General features: G+C 44.0%; 1 protein-coding gene across 4 annotated transcripts in view; it reads left to right on the top strand.

Moving 5' to 3' along the window:
• Nucleotides 1-276: 276 nt before the first annotated feature.
• RECQSIM (RECQ helicase SIM) overlaps nt 277-25,423 on the top strand; it is a 60,130-nt gene continuing 34,983 nt past the window's right edge. Inside the window, exons 1-6 of one of the 4 annotated variants that reach the window (XR_015185853.1) lie at nt 277-899; nt 1,032-1,251; nt 1,353-1,463; nt 1,549-1,741; nt 2,434-2,796; nt 2,880-3,012. Coding sequence is in view for 3 of the 4 variants with exons in the window: in XM_086495595.1 (XP_086351721.1) it covers nt 437-899; nt 1,032-1,251; nt 1,353-1,463; nt 1,549-1,741; nt 2,434-2,796; nt 2,880-3,012 (1,483 nt within the window). In the remaining variant the exon portion in view is untranslated. The remainder of the gene's footprint in view (nt 900-1,031; nt 1,252-1,352; nt 1,464-1,548; nt 1,742-2,433; nt 2,797-2,879; nt 3,013-25,423) is intronic. The other 3 variants (XM_086495595.1, XM_086495593.1, XM_086495594.1) reach the window with 3 other exon arrangements.

Below are 25,423 nucleotides of genomic sequence, written 5' to 3'. Positions count from 1 at the left end.
TGCGGGGGTCTCGAGGAGGATAGACGATTGAGAAAAAAATCAACGCATTGTCCACGACCCTGCGTCGAGAACTCGAATCCGAGATTTTCTCGTTGGCAACTCAACGCCCTATCCATGTGCCCGCGTGGGGTTGCTTGTCCCCAAAGCGAAGCCACTCTCTCATAAAGAGAACTCAGACAGAGGTGAAAGTAAACACGAACAAAAAAAAAATAAATATGAAAAAAAAAACAAGGACAAATTGGACGGCGTACGAGCATTGCAAAAAATGTGCTTTAGCCTACTTGACGCTCTAGATCCCACAGCTTGCGCTTCATTCAATATGCATGTTGGATAGTGGCAGTTGCTGACAAGGATTCAAGTCTCACACGTCTTACGTTTCCCGCAGACGCAGATTTGAACCCGCTTTTTCCCGTTCGGCATCTCGTTAGCTGTTGTAATGGATGACGGGCTGGTTGCAGCAAGCGTATCAAGGGATGGGCTTTTATCTGAGCTGCTATCCATGGGGTTTGACATTTCTGTCGCTACTGAAGCGGTAACAACACAAGACATCGCTACTCTGGCTGATGCCATCGAGTTCTTACTAGCTGGAAATTCTCAACCTGTTACTGCCTCTACGAGTTTCCAAAACTCAAAGCCCACATTGCATGTTCCGGCAGGTCATGGACCCATTAAACCTGCTACTCGCTTACATGCAGATGGTTGCAAAGCTGAGACGATCGATGAGAAATGGAGGGCTTGTTCAGTTTATGGAAATGAGGCAGATGACGGCTTGTTTGATAAGGTGGAAAATGCACTAAGCAAATATTTTGGCTTTTCTAGGCTGAAACCCTTTCAGATGGAAGCATTAAGAGCTTGGGCTAATCATCAAGACTGTCTGGTTCTAGCAGCCACAGGTTCAGGTAAGCTTCTGAATACCTGGGTTTGCCAGCTCAGGGGTTTATTGGCTTCACAAGTTATAGATTCTGGCAGTTGAGTCATGATGACTGGTTAGTAGCTCCATGATGAAATTGTGTTTGATACTCTTTTTTTAGGGAAGTCTTTATGTTTTCAGTTGCCAGCTTTGCTCACGGGAAAGGTGGTCATAGTTGTTTCACCCTTGATCAGCCTCATGCATGACCAATGTCAGCAACTGTCAAGACGGGGCATAAGTGCATGTTTTCTTGGGTCTGGACAAGGTGATAAGAGTGTTGAAAAAAAAGCTATGGCTGGCATGTATAGCATTGTCTATGTCTGCCCTGAAACTTTGCCAAGGTGCCTCTCCCCTATCTTTTCTAGTTTCTGTGACTTCTCCTTGCTTGCAACAACTTCCATTTTGACTCCTTACTGGAGTGGTCTGTTTTTAACTGCTTTAGAATAATTCACTCCCTGAAGGAGCTTGCATGCAAACGTGGAATTGCACTTTTTGCAATTGATGAGGCTCATTGTATTTCAAAATGGGGACATGATTTTCGACCAGATTACAGGTGGCTGTAGAGGTTGAAGCTCATTTTTAGTTTCCTGATATTTCACGGTAAACAAAGCTTATGTATTTCTCTTTGCCGTCATTAGGCGTTTGTCTACTTTGAGGGAAGTTTTCAAAATTCAGAACTTACCTGGTTTGAAGGATCCGGTTCCAGTTATGGCTCTTACAGCTACAGCAACAGATTGTGTTCAAATGGATATTATGAAGTCACTGAAGATGGATACTGGCACAACTAGAGTTGTGCGGACAACCTTGTTCCGGCCAAACCTAAGGTTCTCAGTAAGTCCTGTTTGTTATGCTAGATCTTCCTCCTATCATCTATTGCTGTTTTCAGAATGCCATCTAGCGGTTCACAGATGATTTAATCCCAATTTGTTTAGGTCGTTATTTAAACCCTCTTTGGGTGCAATATCAAGCCTTGAACCGTTAATTTTGTTTATAGGGCTTTATTCTTTTATTTCTTTATATCTACTTTGCTTTACGCTTGAGCTCTTAGCTTCTGACTCCACATTTGTTTCTTGCTGCTGCTAAAACAGTTTTTAGTTTTGCATGCATATTTGGGTCAAATGCTTTACATATTTCTCTACTTTGTCGTAGCTGTTTGTTATCTACATTTCATGTTACCTTTAAATTTCAGAGGTTGACCATCAAGAGTTTCTGGTTTTCTATTAAGCTTGTTTGTTCAAGGAGTCAACGCTTTTTGAAATTGTTGCATTACAATATTTTTCTGTCCCTCCCACCAAAAAAAAAACACCTAAAATGTGTGGAGGACCAGCAATCCGTAGTATAGAGCAGTTGAAGCTTCAGAAACTGAAATGCCTTTGACAATTCCCTGGTTATCATTTACAGTCTTAAAGTTCTCGACATACGGTTCATTTAGTTTCAATCACCCATTCTAACATGTAGGGGCTGGTCATGGTGTGTACATGGTAGAACGATAAGTACCTTAATGATCTATTTTTGTCGTACAGGTACTTCACAGCAAGACATGCAGGCCATCCTCATATCCAGAGGATTTTAAAATATTGCTCGATTACTATACATGCGGTTTTGGCAGCTCTAGTCAAGTTAGTAAATGCCCAAGTATCAATACAAGCTGTTTTATTGGAAATGGTTCCAACTTGAAGCTGGAAAAGGAAAAGATTAGAGGAGATCAGAAATATGCATACTGGGCAAATCGTAAAACGTCAGCAGAGGTGGACGAAATGAATTTTGAGAGTGGGGATATTTATATGGGTGCTAGGCAAAATGAAGATCAAGATGAAGAGGAAGGCGAGGAGGAAGAGGATGAAGATGGAAGCTCAGATAAAGGTGGCAATGAAGATTTTGACGAGGTTAATCCAGGGGGACTTAGAATTTCTTTTATGAATTTGTGCCGCCTTCTTGACACCAGTCATATGCTATTCAAATTTATCAGTTTCATAATGTGGTGCAGTCTCAAAAGGCCCGTTATTTGGCTCTCAAAGATGATGAAGAGAAAGGATTGACAGTGGACTTTCTGGAAGATGATGATGAGGATGAAATGGAGCGACTAGGAGGAGACTTTGAAGGTGAATTCTCTAGGATGTAAAGAGCTTGTATTTTAGTCTCGGTTTTTGTAAACATGAATTACACCATGGTAGTCTCTAAATGCTACAGGAGATGCTTGAGAAAAAGCATAGTGAAAGAGATTGGACTGTCATATTTTTCATAGGACTAAATACGACAAGATTTATAGTCAGCTTTGACCTTCATACAGCAGTTTGATGTAGCTTATGCTGGAGGAAACTTCACAGAATCTTCGAAGATACGCAAGGCTGCCACTTTTTTGAAAGGGAATGCACTTCAATGGTGGACCGCATTGTTGAACCAGGGTCAAGCCCCAACGTGGGTCCAATTCAAACAGCCTTTGGCGTCTGCATGGCTGACAAAATTTTTTGAAATGGCACGAGCTGAATGCTAAACAGTGTGCGAATCTGGAAGAGTACACTGTTGCCAGTCACCTCTTACAGATTTGTGCCATTGTCATAACAGATTGAGAAGTATTGTTGCAGATTGCCAAGAAAATCAGGGACTACTACACAAAGACTACTGTCATGAATATGTTCCAGTTGATTGAGAATGCAAGAGTGGCCAGCAATCCGTTGAAGGGAGATTCCGATGGATTTAATAGCCACAAGAAAGGGTCCCAGGGCAAACAGTTTTCAGCCAAGGGCAATGTTGTAGCAAAGCCTTTTATGCCTCCCACAAAGAAGCCCTCCAATGAAGAAGCTGACACGTCCAAGAAGCAGTCTATATCTTCTTCGGGACGAGGAAAACGACAAAAAAGGCATTTTTTTGGCAAAACCTTTGAAGAAAGGAAAGCTCTTAGGGAGGCCAAGAAATGCTACATTTGTGAAGAGGAAGGACATTTTACAAACGAATGCCCACATTAGAAGTCATAGGATAATGATGACAAGTCAGACCATAAAGGGAAGAAGCCAAAGCCAAGTGTAGGACTTGTCCTGGATTTGGTTGGTGACCGGCCAAACATAGATGCCACGGAACTGTGCAGAGCTTGGGACAAAGTTAGAGCCCAGACAATGCTGGTTTTCTTTGATCCAAGAGTCGGAGCAAATTTCATATACCAGAATTGGCATCAAAGTTGGGCATTCGTGCAGAGGAGATGGGTATGACCGGGGAAGCAGGTTTAGCATGTCCAAGTCATTCAGAGCTTATGTAACAAACTTGGACACTCCAAGTCAAGAATCAACCGCGACAGCACCAAATAACCACTTCAAAACAATTCACAGATCACAATAGATTTGCACTGGCCCGGCGGAGTTCCGTGCCTAGAGATATTGGCCCCAAAGACTGGCGCTCCTTTCGGTATTTCTTTTTGTATTAATCAATCATCAAAGTACAAGAGAGCGGTTAGGGTTTCACTCTCAGACTCTGCGTCCAGATGCTCTGAGAAGTGAGGCCCTCACCACTAATTTAAAGGTTACAAGGGATGCCCAAAAGCAGAGCCCCAAAAGCTTTTAAAATCAAAAGCATCAGTTCTCTCTCTCTCTTAGAGAGTTTTTTCTCTTTTTTTTTTTAATAAAAAAAAAGCAAAAGCAAAATTCGCGTCGCTCATCATTTTCCAAAAAAAAATAAAAAATTTTGTTTTTGTTTTTTTTTTTAATAATCCGCCTCCGTGATTTCCGGAATTTAGGGTTTTTGGCAAAAATTAGGGTTTGCAGGAATTTTAGGGTTTCTGGCAGAAATTAGGGTTTCTGCTGTCCGCCACATCATCACTTTGTGACATACCCCCCTCTTGAAAGCATTGTAATCGACCGCGATTACGCCTGCAAAACCGACAAAAGCCATAAACCGTCTTAGCAGACACTGACTGTTAGTACCTACGTACTAGGAACGCACATCTAGCACATGTACAAAATCGACAGTCACATCACACGACATCACAGGACATCACATGACATTCAACATTCATTCGGATCTTAGACCATGATTTATCGGCAATGTAGCTAGCAATCACATCTAGGTCCAATCGGGACCTCATCGATGTCCGATTGACTAACCCCTATTGCAACCATGTCTATTCGAGATCAATCAGACCAAAATGCTGCAGTCATTTCGTCTATCAGTTCCTGTACTCACAAGAAGTCAAGAACAAATCAGTATCATAATCAGGAATTCCATTTCATAAAGTCATCCAGCAGAATACTGTCAGCTCTCAGTATCCCTGAAGCTCAGAGAGACATCAGTGACTTTAGTATCAAAATCGAGGCATCTGTTGACAAAGGAGTGGAGTAACTCCCCTCTTGTGCATCCCACTGCACCAGATCTTCGGCCAAGCTGAATTCTGGGTTCCATTTGGAGTAGACTATGCTAAACCAAAAGCATCGAGGTAAAGTTTCACAATCTGAGGAGTATCTGCTAGGTCCTCCTCCTCCATCCACTTCGCATCAAATGCAGGAAAGTTCTTGAACTTAACCAAGAACCGCCTTCGGACTTTACCTTTCTTCGTATCCTTATGTGCCAAAATCTGTTCAGGAACAAGGATCTCCTCGTTTTCTTCCACTTCGGGTTGCTCATCAGGCTCCCGATCATCAGGCACATCACCTTTAAAAGGTTTCAAGAGACTCACATGCAATGCATTGTGAATCCTCCAAGTATCTGGCAGTTTCAGTCGGAAGGAGACTTCATTTATCTTTTCAGTAATCTGGAAAGGGCCGTAGTATCGCATACTAAGCTTTGGAAAAAGCCTCTCCTTTCCCTCGTTCTTTCGTAGGCGTGCCTTCTCAAAACGTAAGAGCACCCAATCATCCTCCTTCAATTTCATGTCGCGACGACGGCGATCCGCTGCCTTTTTCTGTCGTTCTTGAGACTTCTGCAAAGTCTCGCGAACCTTGGCAAAAGCCGTATCCAGATCTCGCGTATATTTATCCGCTTCAAAGATCTTATCTTTCGTGCTCAGGAAGGGTGGAACCTTCGCAGCACCTTCAACAATCTCAAATGGCGCCTTACCCGTCGACGAGTGTATCGTGTTATTGTAGGCAAATTCCACCAGAGGTAAATATCTTTCCCATTGAGTCTTCTGATCTGAGATATAAGACTTCAATAAATCTAGAACCACTGAATTGGCAATCTCGGATTGCCCATCAGTCTGCGGGTGGAACGATGACGAGAACTGTAACCGCGTGCCAATGTTCTCCCAAATTGCCTTCCAAAACAAACTCGTAAATCTGGGGTCTCTGTCGGAGACAATTGTCTCAGGCATGCCATGTAATCTGAAAATCTGGGCCACAAATAGTCTCGCTAAGTGATCCGGCTTGACTGTTTTCTTCACTGGAATGAAATGAGCCTGTTTGCTAAATCTGTCAATAACAGTCCAGATACCATCGTGACCACTCTGTGTTCTCGGGAGATCAAAAATGAAATCCATCGCTATACTTTCCCAGGGGCGGGTGGGTATGGGTAAAGGCTGTAACAATCCCTGTGCTTTATGCCTATTAAACTTAACCTTCTGGCATACCAAGCAACTGCGCACAAACTCTTCCACATCTTTCTTGAGTCTCGGCCAAAAGAAATATCTCTCTACCCTTTCATGGTGGTAGCAATGCCGCGGTGACCCGTAAAAGGTGGACAATGGCATTCAGTCATAACCTTTTCCCTCAACGGCTGTGTAACGCACAACATAGTCTTTTTCATCAAGTAGCCTTCCCGAAGGGAGTATCCAGCTACTATCTCCCCCTCCCGTATCCGTGTGAAAATATCTGCAAAATCTGTATCTGTGGCATACTGATCGACCATATCCTCGAAGCTCCTATGATGTATCGCGGAAATAGCCAGAACCAACGGTTTCCGAGACAAAGCATCTGCCACCACATTCTTCTGTCCCTGCACATGGACAATCTGGAAGTGAAACTGTGACAAGATGTTCGCCCACCGCATCTGCTTTTCCGAAAGCTGCTTCTGTGACAAGAAGTAGCGCAAACTCTGATGGTCTGTAAAGACAGTAAAATCCGCTCCGAGTAGGTAATGCCGCCACTGAGTAAGAGCATGGATAACCGCCAAAGCTCTTTCTCATAAATCTGTGCTGTCATCTTCGGCCTAGAGAACAAACGGCTCTCGTAAGCTATGACATGGCCTTCTTGCATCAAGACCGCACCCAGACTACGACCACAAGCATCACAAAATACTTCAAATGACTTCTGCAAGTCCGACAAAGTCAAATCTGGTCCTGTAGTCAATTTCTCTTTCAATGTCCGAAAGGCAGTCACCTCTGTGGGTCCCCACGAAAAAGGTATTCCTTTCTGTGTCAAGGTATGCAAAGGGGAAGCAACCTCTGCAAACTTTCGTATGAACCGCCTGTAGTATGAACATAGTCCCAAGAAGCTTCTAACTTCATGGACATTCCTCAAATCGGGCCAATCACGGATAGTCTCTATCTTGGCCGGGTCCATTTGCACTCCTGTTGTGTTGCTGACACAATGTGTCCCAAAAAGTGTATCCATGGTAGGAAAAAATTCACTTTTCTTTGCATTAATCACTAGCGTGTGATCTCGTAATGCCTAAAAGACTTGAAGCAGATGATCTCTGTGTTCTGCCTCATTCTTCGAGAAAACAATGATGTCGTCAAAGAAAGTGCCAACAAATAGCCTGTACTCTCGAAAAATCCTGTCCATCATCCGGTCAAATGTCGCAGGAGCATTGGTTAAGCCAAAAGGCATCACCAAAAACTCAAATAACCCAAAAGTCGTCCGAAAAGCTGTCTTGTAGACATCTCCTGGCGCTATCCTGATCTGATGAAATCCACTCTTCAAGTCAATCCTGCTAAGCACGAGGATCCCTGTAACCTGTCGAGTATATCATCGATCCTAGGAATCGGAAATCTGTTCTTGATGGTGATTTCGTTGAGAGTGCTATAATCGATGCACATTCTCCAAGATCCGTCTTTCTTCAAAACCAACAACACTGGAGAGCAATACGGTGAAGTACTAGGCTGGACAAGACTCTTTTCCAAGAGGTCTTTCACTGAGTTCATAATCTTTTCATTCTGTACTCGGCTCACACGATAAGGTGGCCGATTCGATGGCGTGCTTCCAGATATCAGATCAATGGTATGATCTTCAGGCCCTCTCAAAAGCAATCGGCATGAGCGTGGAGAAAAAAAAATCTTGGCGTTCTTTTCTTCAGGTCAAAACATATTCAACTTTTATCCATGGTTCAGTTCTCCCAAAAGAATGAGTAAGAAAACTGAAGTTCATCAAGTACAATCTCTAAGCCCTTCATTTATCAAAGTCGCTTTCTCGGCCCGGTAGTCAACCACGGCGTAGTTCTTGTGGTACCAAGGGATCCCGAGTAGAACGTCACTCACGTGCCCTGAACACCCCTGTCATTGCAAACGAAGTTTGCCAATGCTCGGTGTAATGGCAACATCCCATCCGGGTGCCAGTCGAACTACCTCCGCCAGTGGCGTCAGTCTGTCGGGCGCAGTTCCAAATCGAGCCGCCAATTCCAAGTGAAAAGAAGTTGGCCTTGGCTCCTTCAAAAGAGCTTCCTGATCCTTCACTTTGCCCCAAAAAAAAAACGGCAAAGTTTGTACTTTCATTCATTTGATTCGGTTCAAGTCCCACGCCATGTGGTACCAGTTCTGCTTTTCTATTTGCCTTTTCAGCCACATTCCTCAGTTGCTCTCGACCTCTCAGACCTGTCGTCGTCTTTATCATTCTGTTCTTTCTGTGCCTTATCAGGGCACTTTGCGGAAATATGTCCATGTTTCCCGCATCCAAAGCACTTCCCCTCTCTGATGAAGCGAGCTCTCTCCTCAGGAGTAAGCTTGGGTCGTGCATCCTTTTTTTTTCTCTGGGTTGCTCTTTTTCATTCTACTTTCATTCCCAGAAGTCTGTTCGGCTCGTTGTGTCATGGCCTCATCTGTGGGGTAGGTCAGACTGCCAGAGTGAATGGCAAAGCCCCGCTTCGCATGACTCATCAACTCCTGAATAGAAGCTGACTTCTGTTCCAAGCAGTGATCTCGGATCTCTGTAGGTAGACCCAAGGTAAACCGCTCAATCTGTTCTCTGAACGAGATCTTCTTGAATGAAGAGGCGGGTAGAAAAGAGCTCCAGAATCTTTCACAATAAGAATTCACTGTATCGCTCTTGGTCATCCGAAGATGGTTCCAAGCAGCTCGTATATCTCGCTCAAACTCTTGAGTCAACCAAGAAGAAATAAAAAGCCTCTTGAATTTCAGCCATGTAACTGGCACAGTCTTGCTTAATAGAAGCGTGGACCACCAAGTACGAGCATTCCCCTTAAAGTAAGAGGCAGCTCTCCGAATCTTGGAGTGCTCTGAATAGCGTCCTCCCGCGAAAGCGATGTCAAACTGCTGTATAAAAGACAAAGCCTTCGAAGCATCTGAGTATCCTGAAAAGTATCAAACTTGATCGAGTGGCCACCTTCCTTAAACTCTCGGACTTTCTTGCTGTTATCTTCGAGAAAGTCATACTGGTTGGCTTTGTAAAAATTCTTCTTGTTCGCATAAAACTTTCCGTCATCGGAATCTGAGCTGTCTGTAGACGAGTCCTCAGTAGAACTGTCAGTCTCTGGGCGAGATGTAGCCTTCTTTGCCTTTTTCTTGCCCGTTCCGAAGCTTTGTGTCTTGCTTCGCTTTTTGCTTTTTTTTCTGTCTTCTTCGCTCTAATCCGAGGAGCTAGAAGAACTGTCAGAAGAAGAAGAAGAAGAACTGGGTACTCCTTCAAATCGAACACGCTTCTTCCGTTTCTTTGCTTTGTCGAATGTCGACTGACGACCCAAATATCCCGGGAAGTCAGTACCTTTGTTCTGCTTTTTGCCGTGCTTTTTGCCGTGCTTTTTTTTTTTGCACGTCGAAAAGTTGAGCAATCCGTGCATCAACCACGTTCTCCAGTTCCTTCTCCGTATATTTCTTGGAGGCAGAAGGTTTCTTGAGAGCGGGTTTCGGGAGTGGTGTTGTGGTTCTCTGCCACTCCATCTGTACCTCTTTCAAAGAGGTTTGGTTCATATATTTTACCATCTTCGGGTCCTTGGCAAAATTGAGCATCATCTTTGTTGCATCGCCAATCAATTGACGACGCTCCATCTCTGTTTGCTCCGCCTGAGTAGGCCGAGGCGGGCCATACTCTCTGTCTGAATCTTCGTTGTGATCCCAGCCCGCATCTCCAGATGCAGAGGGAGTCGACTGATCATTGTCTGAAGCCATAGGTGCCGCGGAAAAAAATTCGGGGATCGGATTTCCCGTAGAAGAGAAATCGGCCGTGCTCTGATACCACTGTAACAAACTTGGACACTCCAAGTCAAGAATCAACCGCGACAGCACCAAATAACCACTTCAAAACAATTCACAGATCACAATAGATTTGCACTGGCCCGGCGGAGTTCCGTGCCTAGAGATATTGGCCCCAAAGACTGGCGCCCCTTTCGGTATTTCTTTTTGTATTAATCAATCATCAAAGTACAAGAGAGCGGTTAGGGTTTCACTCTCAGACTCTGCGTCCAGATGCTCTGAGAAGTGAGGCCCTCACCACTAATTTAAAGGTTACAAGGGATGCCCAAAAGCAGAGCCCCAAAAGCTTTTAAAATCAAAAGCATCAGTTCTCTCTCTCTCTTAGAGAGTCTTTTCTCTTTTTTTTTTAATAAAAAAAAGCAAAAGCAAAATTCGCGTCGCTCATCATTTTCCAAAAAAAAAAAAATTTTTTTGTTTTTTGTTTTTTTTTTTTTAATAATCCGCCTCCGTGATTTCCGGAATTTAGGGTTTTTGGCAAAAATTAGGGTTTGCAGGAATTTTAGGGTTTCTGGCAGAAATTAGGGTTTCTGCTGTCCGCCACATCATCACTTTGTGACAGCTTATTACTTTTGTTTTGGGGAAGCTTCGTCTGCACATTCAGAGCTATGTGGATGCGGAAGAATTTCATATTATGCCACTTGAGGGTTGTGATATGTTACTGGGTATCCCATGGTGTTACAGGTTGCATGCTATGGTGGATACTGATACTTACAACAAAAAGATTACCCTTGTACATAGAGGAAAGACTCATGTCCTTGATGTAAAGCTTAAAGGCGAGTCTGTTCCAATTGTTTTTGCTTCTGCTATTTCATCTATAATAAAGAATCATCTTTCTGCGTACTTGATCTTTGCAAAAGAAGTACCTGAAGTTGTATCTAATTTGTCTACCTTAGATAAAGATAGGTCAACTTTTTGGAGCAGTTTTAGTGATTGTTTTTCGGACTCTTTGCCAAGGGAGTTACCTCCTGAGAGACCTGAGGATCATACCATAGATCTTGTTTCAGGTTCTAGTCCACCGAATAGACCACCATATAAGGTTAGTGCAGCCCAGTAGAAAGAGATTATGAGTAAGGTCAACGAGCTTTTAGAGAAGGGGTTGATTCAGCCGAGTTCATCCCCTTTTTGTTCGCCTGTACTCCTAGTGCAAAAGAAGGATGGTTCATGGCGCATCTGCATTGACTATCGCGCCTTGAATAAGAATACCATCAAGAACAGGTTCCCCATACCGAGGATAGATGTCATTCTTGATCAGCTTGAGGGAGCGTCATTGTTTACAAGGATAGACCTAAAGAGTGGATACCATCAGATACGCATTAGGCTAGAAGATGTCCATAGGACTGCGATCAAGACAACATTTGGTCTCTATGAGTTTCTTGTCATGCCATTTGGTCTCACAGATGCTCCTGCCACGTTTAATAGAATGATGGACATAATTTTTTGACCACATAGAAACTTCGTGGGTACTGTCACAAACTGGTAACGTGGCTGGCCCTTGGACACACCTTGAGTGGGCAGCAGATACACACACCCCCCAGCTGGCAGTACCTCGGAAATTCCATTGACATGTTGACGTGGCAGTATCGTACAGACTCCCGTGAATTGCGGCGGGAAAAGCGGCAGCAGGTTGACGTGGCAAAAGCTGTACGGAAAAAGCAGTTCTACATTGGCTGAATTGCGTGGCTGATTCTTGGCAGCTTTTGAGTCAAATTGCTTTATTTTTGCAAGGCTTTTCAATGAGAGCTTTTGGGGCTCTGCTTTTGGGCATCCCTTGTAACCTTTGAATACGTGGGCAGGGTCTCACAACTCAGAGCATCTGGAAGGAGAGTCTGAGAGTGAGAACCCTCCCACTCTCTTGTACTTTGAACACAGATTAATACAAAAAGAAATACCGAAAGGGGCGCGAGTCTTTGGGGCCAATATCTCTAGGCACGGAACTCCGCCAGGCCGTGTCGAATCAATTGTGAATTGTGAACTGTTTTGAAGTGAATCTCTGCTTTATCGCGGTAGAATCTTGACTTGGAGTGTCCAAGTTTGTCACAGTGGTATCAGAGCACAAAAAGATTCTTCTTCTAAGGAGGATCCGATCCTTTTTGCAGCGCAAACAGCTTTTGAGAAAGAATCTTCGTGCCTCGACCCCGGACTTATTAGCCACTCCCACCCTTCATACATTGCGCATCGGGCGCGCTCCCGTCTTCATCGCTTTGTCTTATAGGGCGTAAAGCCATAAAGAATCCCAGATTACACATGGGTTCTTGTGGAGAATCTGACAGAGATGACACCTCTCAGTGGGAAGGCAAAGAAAAGTTGAAGATCCGACATGGGAACTGAAGAAAAGAATGAAGATTTGGGGCAAATTTTTTTTGGATAAGTTTGCCAAAAAGGAACAGAAACGTCAATTGCAGATTGACATATGTGTGAACAGATTGGTTAAGTACTCCAACGATCCGAGATTGGCGAAACACCTGAAGAAGTACCTGACTGATAAGATTTACTCGAGATGGCGTGTGGCCATTGCTTCTCCTCTCAGGTAGGGAGGGAAGCCGAAAAGACAGACGAGTACAGAAAAGCAGAACCTGTACTCGCTGAAAGACATGGACAAGCGAAGCAAAAAGCAAAGATTCGGAAAGGGCAAGAAAAAGGCAAAGAAGCCTAGATTTCACCCAGTTTCTAACAGTTCTAAAAAGGAGTCATCCTCCGACAGTTCGGACTCCGACGATCACATGTTTTATGCAAAGAAGAAACATTTTTATAAAGCCAATCAATATGACTTCCTCGAAGATAAAAGCAAGAAAGTAAAAGAATTAAAAGAAGGTGGACAATCGATTTGAATCCTTTTCTGGGTTCCAAGATGCTCGAACATGGTGGTCCACTCTTCTGCTAAGAAAGGAAGCTCCGGTTAAATGGTTGAACTTCAAAAGGCTTTTTATTCCTTCTTGGCTTACTCAGGAGTACGAACAAGACATACGAATCGCTTGGAATCATCTTCGGATGACCAAGGGAGATTCTTTGGACGCTGATTGCGAGAGATTTTGGAGCTCTTTTCTACCAACTTCTTCATTTAAGAAGGTCTCATTTAAAGAACAGATTGAGCGGTTTTCTTTGCGGACTTCCTACAGAGATCCGAGACTACTGCTTGAAACAAAAGTCAAATTCTATTCAAGACTTGGACACTCCAAGTCAAGAATCAACCGCGACAGCACCAAATAACCACTTCAAAACAAGTCACAGATCACAATAGATGTACACTGGCCCGGCGGAGTTCCGTGCCTAGAGATATTGGCCCCAAAGACTGGCGCCCCTTTCGGTATTTCTTTTTGTATTAATCAATCATCAAAGTACAAGAGAGCGGTTAGGGTTTCACTCTCAGACTTTGTGTCCCGATGCTCTGAGAAGTGAGGCCCTCACCACTAATTTAAAGATTAAAAGGGATGCCCAAAAGCAGAGCCCCAAAAGCTTTTGAAATAAAAAGCATCAGTTCTCTCTCTCTCTCTCTCTCTTAGAGAGTCTTTTCTCTTTTTTTATAAAAAAAAAGAAAAACTCGCGTCGCTCATCATTTTCCAAAAAAAAAAAAGTTTTTTTTTTCAAAGCCTCCGTGATTTCCGGAAATTAGGGTTTTTGGCAAAAATTAGGGTTTGCAAGAATTTTAGGGTTTCTGGCAGAAATTAGGGTTTCTGTTGTCCGCCACATCGTCACTTTGTGACATACCCCTCTCTTTAAAGCATTGTAATCGACCGCGATTACGCCTGCAAAACCGACAAAAGCCATAAACCGTCTTAGCAGACACTGACTGTTAGTACCTATGTACTAGGAACACACATCTAGCACATGTACAAAATCGACAGTCACATCACACGACATCACAAGACATCACCAGACATCACAGGACATCACATGACATTCAACATTCATTCGGATCTTAGAACATGATTTATCGGCAATGTAGCTAGCAATCACATCTAGGTCCAATCGGGACCTCATCGATGTCCGATTGACTAACCCCTATTGCAACCATGTCTATTCGAGATCAATCAGACCAAAATGCTACAGTCATTTCGGCTATCAGTTCCTGCACTCACAAGAAATCAAGAACAAATCAGTATCATAATCAGGAATTCCATTTCAATACTTTCCCAGGGGCGGGTGGGTATGGGTAATGGGTGTAACAATCCCTGTGCCTTATGCCTGTCAAACTTGACCTTCTGGCATACTGCGCACAACTCTTCCACGTCCTTTTTGAGTCACGGCCAATAGAAGTATGTCTCTATCCCTTTCATGGTGGTAGCAATGCCACGGTGACCCATAAAAGGTGGACAGTGGCATTCAGTCATAACGTTTTTCCTCAACGGCTGTGTAACGCACAACATAGTCTTTTTCATCAAGTAGCCTTCCCGAAGGGAGTATCCCGCTACTGTCTCCCCATCCCGTATACGTGTGAAAATATCTGCAAAATCTGTATCTGTGGCATACTGATCGACCATATCCTCGAAGCTCCTATGATGTATCGCGGAAATAGCCAGAACCAACGGTTTCCGAGACAAAGCATCTGCCACCACATTCTTCTATCCCTGCACATGGACAATCTGGAAGTGGAACTGTGACAAGATGTTCGCCCACCGCATCTGCTTTTCCGAAAGCTGCTTCTGTGACAAGAAGTAGCGCAAACTCTGATGGTCTGTAAAGACAGTAAAATCCGCTCTGAGTAGGTAATGCTGCCACTGAGTAAGAGCATGGATAACTGCCAAAAGCTCTTTCTCATAAATTTGTGCTGTCATCTCCAGCCTAGAGAACAAACGGCTCTCGTAAGCTATGACATGGCCTTCTTGCATCAAGACCGCACCCAGTCTACGACCACAAGCATCACAATATACTTCAAATGACTTCTGCAAGTCTGACAAAGTCAAAATAGGTCCTGTAGTGAATTTCTCTTTCAATGTCGGAAAGACAGTCACCTCTACGGGTCCCCACGAAAAAGGTACTCCTTTCTGTGTCAAGGTATGCAAAGGGGAAGCAACCTCTGCAAACTTTCGTATGAACCGCCTGTAGTACGAACACAGTCCCAAGAAGCTTCTAACTTCATGGACATTCCTCAAATCGGGCCAATCACGGATAGTCTCTATCTTGGCCGGGTCCATTTGCACTCCTACTGCTGACACAATGTGTCCCAAAAAGTGTATCTCTGGTAGGAAAAATTCACTTTTCTTTGCATTAATCACTAACGTGTGATCTCGTAATGCCTGAAAGACTTGAAGTAGATGATCTCTGTGTTCTGGCTCATTCTTGGAGAAAACAATGATGTCGTCAAAGAAAGTGCCAACAAATAGCCTGTACTCTCGAAAAATCCTGTCCATCATCCGGTTAAATGTCGCAGGAGCATTGGTTAAGCCAAAAGGCTTACCAAAAACTCAAATAACCCAAAAGTCATCCGAAAAGCTGTCTTGTAGACATCTTCTGGCGCTATCCTGATCTGATGATATCCACTCTTCAAGTCAATCCTGCTAAAGCACGAGGATCCCTGTAACCTGTCGAGTATATCATCGATCCTAGGAATCGGAAATCTGTTCTTGATGGTGATTTCGTTGAGAGTGCTATAATCGATGCACATTCTCCAAGATCCGTCTTTCTTCAAAACCAACAACACTGGAGAGCAATACGGTGAAGTACTAGGCTGGACAAGACCCTTTTCCAAGAGGTCTTTCACTGGGTTCATAATCTTTTTATTCTGTACTCGGCTCACACGGTAAGGTGGCCGATTCGGTGGCGTGCTTCCAGATATCAGATCAATGGTTTGATCATTGATCTTCAGGCCCTTTGAAAAGCAATCGGCATGAGTGCGGAGAAAAATCTTGGCGTTCTTTTGATCAGGTCAAAACATATTCAACCTTTATCCATCGTTCAGTTCTCTCCCAAAAGAATGAGTAAGAAACTGAAGCTCATCAAGTACAATCTCTAAGCCCTTCATTTATCAAAGTTGCTTTCTCGGCCCGGTAGTCAACCACGGTGTAGTTCTTGTGGTACCAAGGGATTCTGAGTAGAACGTCACTCGCGTGCCTTGAACACCCCTGTCATTGCAAACGAAGTTTGCCAATGCTCGGTGTAATGGCAAATCCCATCCGGGTGCCAGTCGAACTACCTCCGCCTGTGGCGTCAATCTGTCAGGTGTAATTCCAAATCAAGCCGCCAATTCCAAGTGAAAAGAAGTTGGCCTTGGCTCCTTCAAAAGAGCTTTCTGATCCTTCACATTGCCCCAAAAGCGGCAAAGTTTGTACTTTCATTCATTAGATTCGGTGCAGGTCCCACGCCATGTGGTACTAGTTCTGCTTTTCTATCTGCCTTCTCTGCCACGTTCCTCAGCTGCTCTCGAACTCTCAGGCCTGTCGTCGTCTTTATCATTCTGTTCTTTTGTGCCTTTTTAGGGCACTTCGCGGAGATATGTCCATGTTCCCCGCATCCAAAGCACTTCCCCTCTCTAATGAAGCGAGCTCTCTCCTGAGGAGTAAGCTTGGGTCGTGCATCCTTTTTCTCTGGGTTGCTCTTTTTCTTTCTACTTTCATTCCCAGAAGTCTGTTCGGCTCGTTGTGTCATGGTCTCATCTGTGGGGTAGGTCAGACTGCCAGAGTGAATGGCAAAGCCCTGCTTCGCATGACACATCAACTCCTGAATAGAAGCTGACTTCTGTTCCAAGCAGTGATCTCGGATCTCTGTAGGTAGACCCAAGGTAAACTGCTCAATCTGTTCTCTGAACGAGATCTTCTTGAATGAAGAGGCGGGTAGAAAAGAGCTCCAGAATCGTTCACAATAAGCATTGATTGTATCTTTCTTGGTCATCTGCAGATGGTTCCAAGCAGCTCATATATCTCGTTCATATTCTTGCGTCAACCAAGAAGAAATAAAAAGCTTTTTAAATTTCAGCCATTTAACTGGTGCAGTCTTGTTTAAAAGAAGCATGGATCACCAAGTACGAGCATTCCTCTTAAAGTAAGAGGCAGCTCTCCGAATCTTGGAGTGCTCTGAATAGCATCGAAATCTGAGCTGTCTGTAGACGAGTCCTCAGTAGAACTGTCAGTCTCTGGGCGAGACTTAGACTTCCTTGCCTTTTTCTTGCCCTTTCCGAAGCGTTGTTTCTTGCTTCGCTTTTTGCTTTTCCTGTCTTCTTTGCTCGAGTCTGAAGAGCTAGAAGAACTGTCAGAAGAAGAAGAAGAAGAAGAACTGGGTAGGCCTTCAAACTTGACGCGCTTCTTCAGTTTTTTTGCCTTGTCGAAAGTCGACCGACGACCCAAATATCCCGGGAAGTCAGTGCTTTTCTTTTGCTTTTTTTGCCGCGCTTTTTGCCTTTCTTTTGCACGTCGAAAAGCTAAGCAATCCGTGCATCAACCACATTCTCTAGTTCCTTCTCCGTATATTTCTTGGAGGCAGAAGGTTTCTTGAGAGCGGGTTTCGGGAGTGGTGTTGTGGTTCTTTGCCACTCCATCTGTACCTCTTCCAAAGAGGTCTGGTTCATATATTTTGCCATCTTCGGGTCCTTGGCAAAATTGAGCATCATCTTTGTTGCATCGCCGATCAACTGGCGACGCTCCATCTCTCGCCGCTCCGTCTGAGTAGGCCAAGGCGGGCCATACTCTCTGCCGGAATCTTCGTTGTGATCCCTGTCCGCATCTCCAGATGCAGAGGGAGTCGACTGATCCTTGCATGAAGCCATAGGTGCCGCGGAAAAAAAATTGGGGATCGGATTTCCCGTAGAAGAGAAATCGGCCGTGCTCTGATACCACTGTAACAGACTTGGACACTCCAAGTCAAGAATCAACCGCGACAGCACCAAATAACCACTTCAAAACAAGTCACAGATCACAATAGATGTACACTGGCCCGACGGAGTTCCGTGCCTAGAGATATTGGCCCCAAAGACTGGCTCCCCTTTCGGTATTTCTTTTTGTATTAATCAATCATCAAAGTACAAGAGAGCGGTTAGGGTTTCACTCTCAGACTCTGCGTCCAGATGCTCTGAGAAGTGAGGCCCTCACCACTAATTTAAAGATTACAAGGGATGCCCAAAAGCAGAGCCCCAAAAGCTTTTGAAATAAAAAGCATCAGTTCTCTCTCTCTCTCTCTTAGAGAGTCTTTTCTCTTTTTTTATAAAAAAAAAGCAAAATTCGCGTCGCTCAATTTTTTTTTTTCAAAGCCTCTGCGATTTCCGGAAATTAGGGTTTTTGGCAAAAATTAGGGTTTGCAGAAATTTTAGGGTTTCTGGCAGAAATTAGGGTTTCTGCTGTCCGCCACATCATCACTTTGTGACATGGGCAATCTGACTTACCCCGCTGATGAGATCTTGACTCAAACAACCCAACAGACTTCTAATAATGGAAGTAGAAAGAGCAAGAGTTCCAAAGAAAAGAAAAGAAAGATACACGTCCCCGACAGACTCTCAGAGAAAGGTTTATCTATCTCAAAGAGGGGAAGTGTTTTGATTGCAGGGAATTTGGACACATCTCCGCAAAGTGCCCCAAAAAGGCATATCAAGAACAGATTGAAGACAGGCTAGAGAGTTCTAGAGGAGCAGAGGAATGTGGCAGAAAAGGCAGATGAAAGCATAACTGGTACCACATTGCGTGGGGCTCGAACCGAATCAGATGAACGAAATACAAAACTTTGTCGGACTTGGGGCAAAGTGAAAGATCAGGAAGCCCTCATTTTCTTTGATGGAGGAGCCAAGGCCAACTTCTTTTCACTTGAATTGGTGGCTCGATTTGGAATTATGCCAGATTGGCTGAGGCCACAAGCGGAGGTAGTTCTAGCGGCACCCTGACGGGATGTTGCCATTACACCGATCATTGGCAAACTTCGTTTGCAATAATAGGGGTGTTTAGGGCACGAAGACTTCTATGTAATTCCCTTGGGAGGTTGTGACGTCCTTCTCGAAATCCCTTAGTACCACAAGAACACTGCTGTGGTTGACTATCAGGCTGAGAAAGCGACTTTAACAAATGAAGGGCATAGAGATTGTACTTGATAAAATTCACCTTCTTTACTCGATTTTCTGGAGAGAGCTGAATAATGATTGAAGGTCGATATGTTTTGACCTCGAAAAGAACGCCAATATTTTCTCCTCACATGCTGATTGTTTCTCTGAGGGCTTGCTAGGCAAGTTGCCACCAGCTCGTCGTGAGGATCATTCTATTGATCTGATACTTGGAAGCACACCATAGAATCGGCCACCTTACCGTGTGAGCCGAGCTCAGAATGAAGAGATTATGAACCAAGTGAAAGACCTCTTGGAAAAGGGTCTTATCCACCGGAGTACTTCACCTTACTGCTCTCCGGTGAAAGACGGATCTTGGAGAATGTGCATTGATTATAGAGCTCTCAACAAAATCACCATCAAGAACAGATTTCTGATTCCTAGGATCGATGATATTCTAGACCGACCACAGGGACCCTCTTGTTTCAGCAGGATCGATTTGAAGAGTGGATATCATGAGATCTGAATCGCGCCGGGAGATGTCTACAAGACAGCTTTTCGGACGACCTTCGGTTTATTCGAATTTTTGGTGATGCCTTTTGGCCTTACCAATGCTCTAGTGACCTTTAACCGAATGATGCACATGATTTTCAGAGAGTACAAATCTTTTGTTGGCGCTTTCTTTGATGACATTATTGCCTTCTCCAAGGATGAGGAAGAACATAGAGCACATCTGCTACAGGTCTTTCAGGCATTGCAAGATCCCAAGTTGGTGATTAATGCAAAGAAGAGTGAATTTTTCCTACTAGAGATACACTTTTTGGGACATATCGTCTTAGCAGTAAGAGTGCAGATGGGCCTGGCCAAGATTGAGACTATACGTGATAGGCCCGATTTGAAGAATGTCCATGACGTTAGAAGCTTCTTGCGCTTATGTTCTTACTACCTGCGGTTCATTAGAAAGTTTGCAGAGGTTTCTTCCCCTTTGCATATTTTGACACAGAAAGGAGTCTCTTTCTCGTGGGGACCCACAGAGGTGACTCCCTTTCAGACATTGAAAGAGAAATTGACTACATGATCAGTTTTGACTTTGCCGGATTTGTAGAAGTCATTTGAGGTAAATTGTGATGCTTGTGGTCGTAGTCTGGTGTGGTCTTAATGCAAGAAGGCCATGTCATTGCCTATGAGAGCCAATTGTTTTCAAGGCCGGAACTGATAGCACAAATATATGAGAAAGAGCTTTTGGCGGTTATCCATGCTCTTACTTAGTGGCGACATTACCTACTCGGAGCCGACTTTACGGTCTTCACAGATCACCAGAGTTTACGCTACTTCTTGTCACAGAAGCAGCTATCGGAAAAGTAGATGCGGTGGGCGAAAAGCTCACGATCACGCAAATCCATTACTCCGCACTAGAGAAGGAATTGTTGACAGTCATCCATGCTTTGAAAACTTGGCGTCATTACCTCTATGGTGCCTACTTACCAAAATCTTGACTAACTTCTATCTCTCTCTCAAAGGGTGTTGCCAAAAAGACCCTCGTTTTAGTGAGATATGGCGACAAGTCCAAGAGAAATTACGTAGTCTAGAGCACAATGGTGGTCCGAACGCCCATCTGTTGGCCATGGAGAGAAAGGTAGCGGAAAAGTATTCTATTAGTGGTGGATTACTTTCAAGAAAGACAAAGTGTGTGTGCCCATTCAAGAGGAATTTTTGCTAGCACATTTTGTTTGAGTGTCACGATGCTTCAAGTGAGGGACACCATGGCATACACATACTTTGACCTTAGTAAGTTGGTACTTCTATTGGCCGCACACGACAACTTTTGAACAAAGCTGACCGTCAAAAGCGTGTTGGGCTCTTACATCCTCTGCAATTCTCGATAAGAAATGGACTATTTGGTAGTTGGATTGTCCCGGATCAATTGTGGTCATGATGCCATTTGGGTCGTTATCGACCAGCTTCCATGTTTACTCACAATTTCTGGCAAACGGTTTTCTAGACATTGGAGACCGGCTCGGTCATGTCGTCCTCGGATCATCGTGAAAACGATGGAGAGACCAAATGCACTCGTCAAACAATGGAGGATATGTCACGTGCATATGTCTCCCGCCTTTAATCTGATTGGGAATGTTATCTTCTATGAGCCGAAACCACCAATTGCCACTGGACTCAAAGTCGTCAAAATGCAATCTGTAGGGATTTCTTGCCCGACATGCAGGAAATTCTTATGATCCCTAAGGAAAGCATAAAGACTACCAAAGATCGAGCTACCTTTTATGCTAAACAGTATTGACAACCTCGTAATCTCCAGGAGGGGATGTGGGTGTACCTCAAGGTACGGAAGGATTCTCAAACGATCTGTACTGGTCAATGCTTGAAATTATCTTTGCGACATTGTGGACCATTCCAAATTATTAAGAAGATTAGTGATGTCTCCTACCAACAGGATCTTCCCTCCAACAATATTATCCAGGTTAGCCGCTTGAAGGAGCGGTTGGGACAGGATGAACAAGTTGGCCCTCTGGAGAAAAGCTCGAGTTTGGAAGATACCAACTTCGTTGCATTCCACTTGAGCCTGAACTCGTTCTTGATCAAAGGGTCAAGCGGTCTCGCAAGGCTTCTTACCCTGAGTATTTGATCAAGTGGAAGTATCGGCCTGAAGTATCGACTTGAGTCAAGCGTTACTTGTTAATCAATACGCTTGTTAAGGAGTCTGCCCCCCGGTTTCATAACCAAGGATATTGTTGAGGACAAGAATAAAAAATAAAGGGGTAGGTGTTACATCCCCAGACATCAGGATGGGTGCCTCAACTATGTCAGGTTTCATAACCAAGGATATTGTTGAGGATAGGAGTTAAAAATAAGGGGGTACGTGTTACATCCCTAGACATCAGGTTGGGCGTGTGAGCTATGTCCGGCCAAGTGTGAACATGGCCCTTGGTTAGGGCGGCTATGAAATCCTATAAATAGGACCCTTGGCTCATTTGAGAGCTATCTTGTGTGATCACCACACTTGGACTCTAGGCCCTTGGCAACTCTACCCGCACACCCGTTTGGTGTGGGCTTGGTGGTATGAGACACAAGCCCTTGTGGTAGAGGCTAGCTGTTGGCTATGGGTGGGAGATGAGCCCGATGTCCGCTCTCTACGCTCGTTTATGCATGAGTATGACTTGTGTCATGCCATGTGTGCATGATGGATCCGGCGAGGGACTAACACACTCCTTGTCACGTGTCCCTGGGAGATAGCGGGACCGAGTTGACGAATCCAGAGAGATGTCATAACTTTAACAGAAGCATGTGCCTCATCTATAGTCTTCTCTCTTAATGGTGGTGCCATTGCTTTGTGGTGGTAAAGATAACCATCTCAAATTGAATAGGGATACACATTCACACCATTCTGTAACCTTTTTCAAATAGAGGTGAACTCTGGATTGTTTGGATACATGTCGGGTGTCACAAACAGGAGCGCATAACAATATAAAATACATTCGGATAAATAGGATTTATCACTTATTATTGAAGCGAGAGGATATAAAGAGAAATAGAGAGAGAGAGAGAGAGAGAGAGAGAGAGAGAGAGAGAGAGAGAGAGAGAGAGAGAGAGAGAGAGAGAGAGAGAGAGAGAGAGAGAGAGAGAGAGAGAGAGAGAGAGAGAGAGAGAGTACTGGGGACCGGAAGATGGGCTGGTCCCCCCCCGTAATAGTATCTTTATTATTGAGGAGAAGTCTATACAAGAACTTCAAACGAACGTATTACCACGTTCGTTCTAGAATAAGACTTGATGTTTCTTGGAAGCCTCAGCTTTCGATTCCTAGGGCAAAACCCTATTCCAAGGAACTTCCGTTCCTTATTCCAAATCCTTGAGAACCAAGGTTCTCGCCTCGGAATCTCACCTTCCAAACTCAGGGCATGACATCCGTGCAACTCTTTTTTCCAACTCTGTTTCCAGAGTCCTCTTCCCGTAGAACAACTCTGCTTTCCCAAACACAAAGTTCTTACTTGAGAATCCCAACTCCCGGATCACAACTTGAGAGACTACCTCTCTCCGATCTGTGGATCTACTTCCCAAACTCGGGTACGAAACCCTTGGGCTGATCTGGCTCTAGGTCTCAGAGCGCTTTTCTCCTGCAGAGGCTCATGCCTTCCTCTGCTCCTACTCCCTCATGAAGAGGAAGTACACCTGCAATCAAATACTCAGAGATCATAACATGAAAATCGTTACCTTCAAAGTCTCGACGCTCGAAACGCAACTTGGTTCTCGAAAAGCAATTCCCTGGAAGAGATCTCTACATAGAAAATTTTCTCTTCCAATCCTGCACACAAAAGAGGTGTGTTCTTGGGTTCCTTCTCGTAAATCAGTCCCGTCTATGACGTTTATAGGCTGAAAACAGAGAAAAGGAGCAACTTGTTGCGATGGAAACATGCTCCGTAGGCACTTCTTCGCGAGGGAACTCACTCACTGGGTCTTGGACACTTAGGACAGTCATGGGCATCACTAGCAAACGTCTTCTTTGCGGGTGAACTCTGCAACAGCATCTCCTTCTTGCAAAAACTGATCCTCCCCTCTGAGTGAGGGCATGTGATGCTTTTATAGCTCCTGGCCACGGGCACGAATAGCTGCTTGCGTAGAGATCGTGGCCGTTTTTCTTTGTTTTTGTTTTTTTTTTGACGTTGTTCTGTATGAAAAAGAGAGAGAGAAAACGCTGGCTGATTTGTTGCCTTATTTATCAGATGGCTGCCCACTCATTACGTGGGCGGCCGGCGTATTTTAAAAATAGCCCGAATCTGCCCAAAACTCAATAAAACCTTATAAGTTAAAAACAATGCTTTCACAGCACTTCCAAGGCGTCCTTGGATGCAATCACATGCACAGTTACAATGCAGACATAGACTTCCTCGCGGGAAAACATCTGCTTTTCCGAAAAGCAATCCCGCTTTCTCAAAAAGCATTTATTTTTCCTCAAAGTTTCCTCTGAACCCATCTTCCTTGTGCACAATTCTAACACAGTTCGGAATTTCCTCCTGACTATGGATGCACCTATTACCCACCTTGTGACGCATCAAGAATACCCATCACCTAGTCCTTTCGTACCGAACTTACGGTACAATCTCCTTAGTGATGCTGTATGTCACCCATCCTATGACGCATCAGAGATGTCCGTTCCTAGATGGTTGAATACTTCTTCCCAATGCTCCCGGTCACCCATCCGATGTGACGCATCATAAGTACCCGTTCTTGGTGGCCTTACAGATATTCCCTTTCACAATGCTCCCGTCGTTACTCTAAATGACGCACTAGGAATACTCGGTACTCGGGATGTCTCCAGTGAGAAAAACCCTCTCACTTAAAATTCCAATAAATCATTAGAATTATTTTTCTTGGTGTTCCAAGCGAGAAAACCCTCTCACTTATAAATCCAATAATTCATTTAGAATTATTTTTCTGTCAAATAAAGCCAATTTAGCAACACGGGAAGTGATTCTAGTTCTTGGTGATTTAATGAAGTAATTGCATTTACCCTTGGCCGTCTAGACAAAGCGTCAGTAGCCACTTTTTTACTCCCAGATGTATGGAGAATTTGGAAATGAAACATGGACAAGAAGTTGCCCATCTCATGTGTTGCTCGGATAATTTTCGTTGTGCGAGAAAATATCTTAGACTCTGATGATCCGTCTTAATCACAAAGTTTACTCTCAGAAGATAATGCTTCGAGGTAGATAAAGTGTGTATCTTAACCATAAGTTCCTTCTCATATATAGAGGCATGCAATTTCGCATCTTGAAGCCTTCTACTCTCAAAAGCCACTCCTTGAGCTTTTTGGTTAAGCGTTGCACCCATGCAATGGCTTGAAGCATCGCAGTGTACCTCAAAGGGTTTCCTCAAGTCTCATACTATCAAAATAGGACCATGGCTCGAAAGGTATTTAAGCTTTTCAGCAATAGCCTTTTGTCTCATTCCCCACTTGAAAGGGATCTTGTTTTTTGTTAACTCATGGAGTGATCTTGCTACATTAGTGAACCCTCGTATGAATCTTCGATAATATGAACAAAACTACGTGCACCATGTATAGTAGAGGGAGTTGGCCAGTCTTGAACAACTTGAATCTTTGCCTGGTTGTGAGAGACTATTTAGCCTAAATAATGAATCCATGGGAGAAAGAACTCACTTTTCTTTGCATTGATATGCAACTCATGTTTACGCAATTCTCGAAACA

The sequence above is a fragment of the Adiantum capillus-veneris genome, chromosome 22, assembly GCF_014529385.1.
Source record: "Adiantum capillus-veneris isolate H3 chromosome 22, ASM1452938v2, whole genome shotgun sequence".
Classification (NCBI taxonomy): domain Eukaryota; kingdom Viridiplantae; phylum Streptophyta; class Polypodiopsida; order Polypodiales; family Pteridaceae; genus Adiantum; species Adiantum capillus-veneris.
This window is presented reverse-complemented; position numbering and strand designations above follow the sequence as displayed.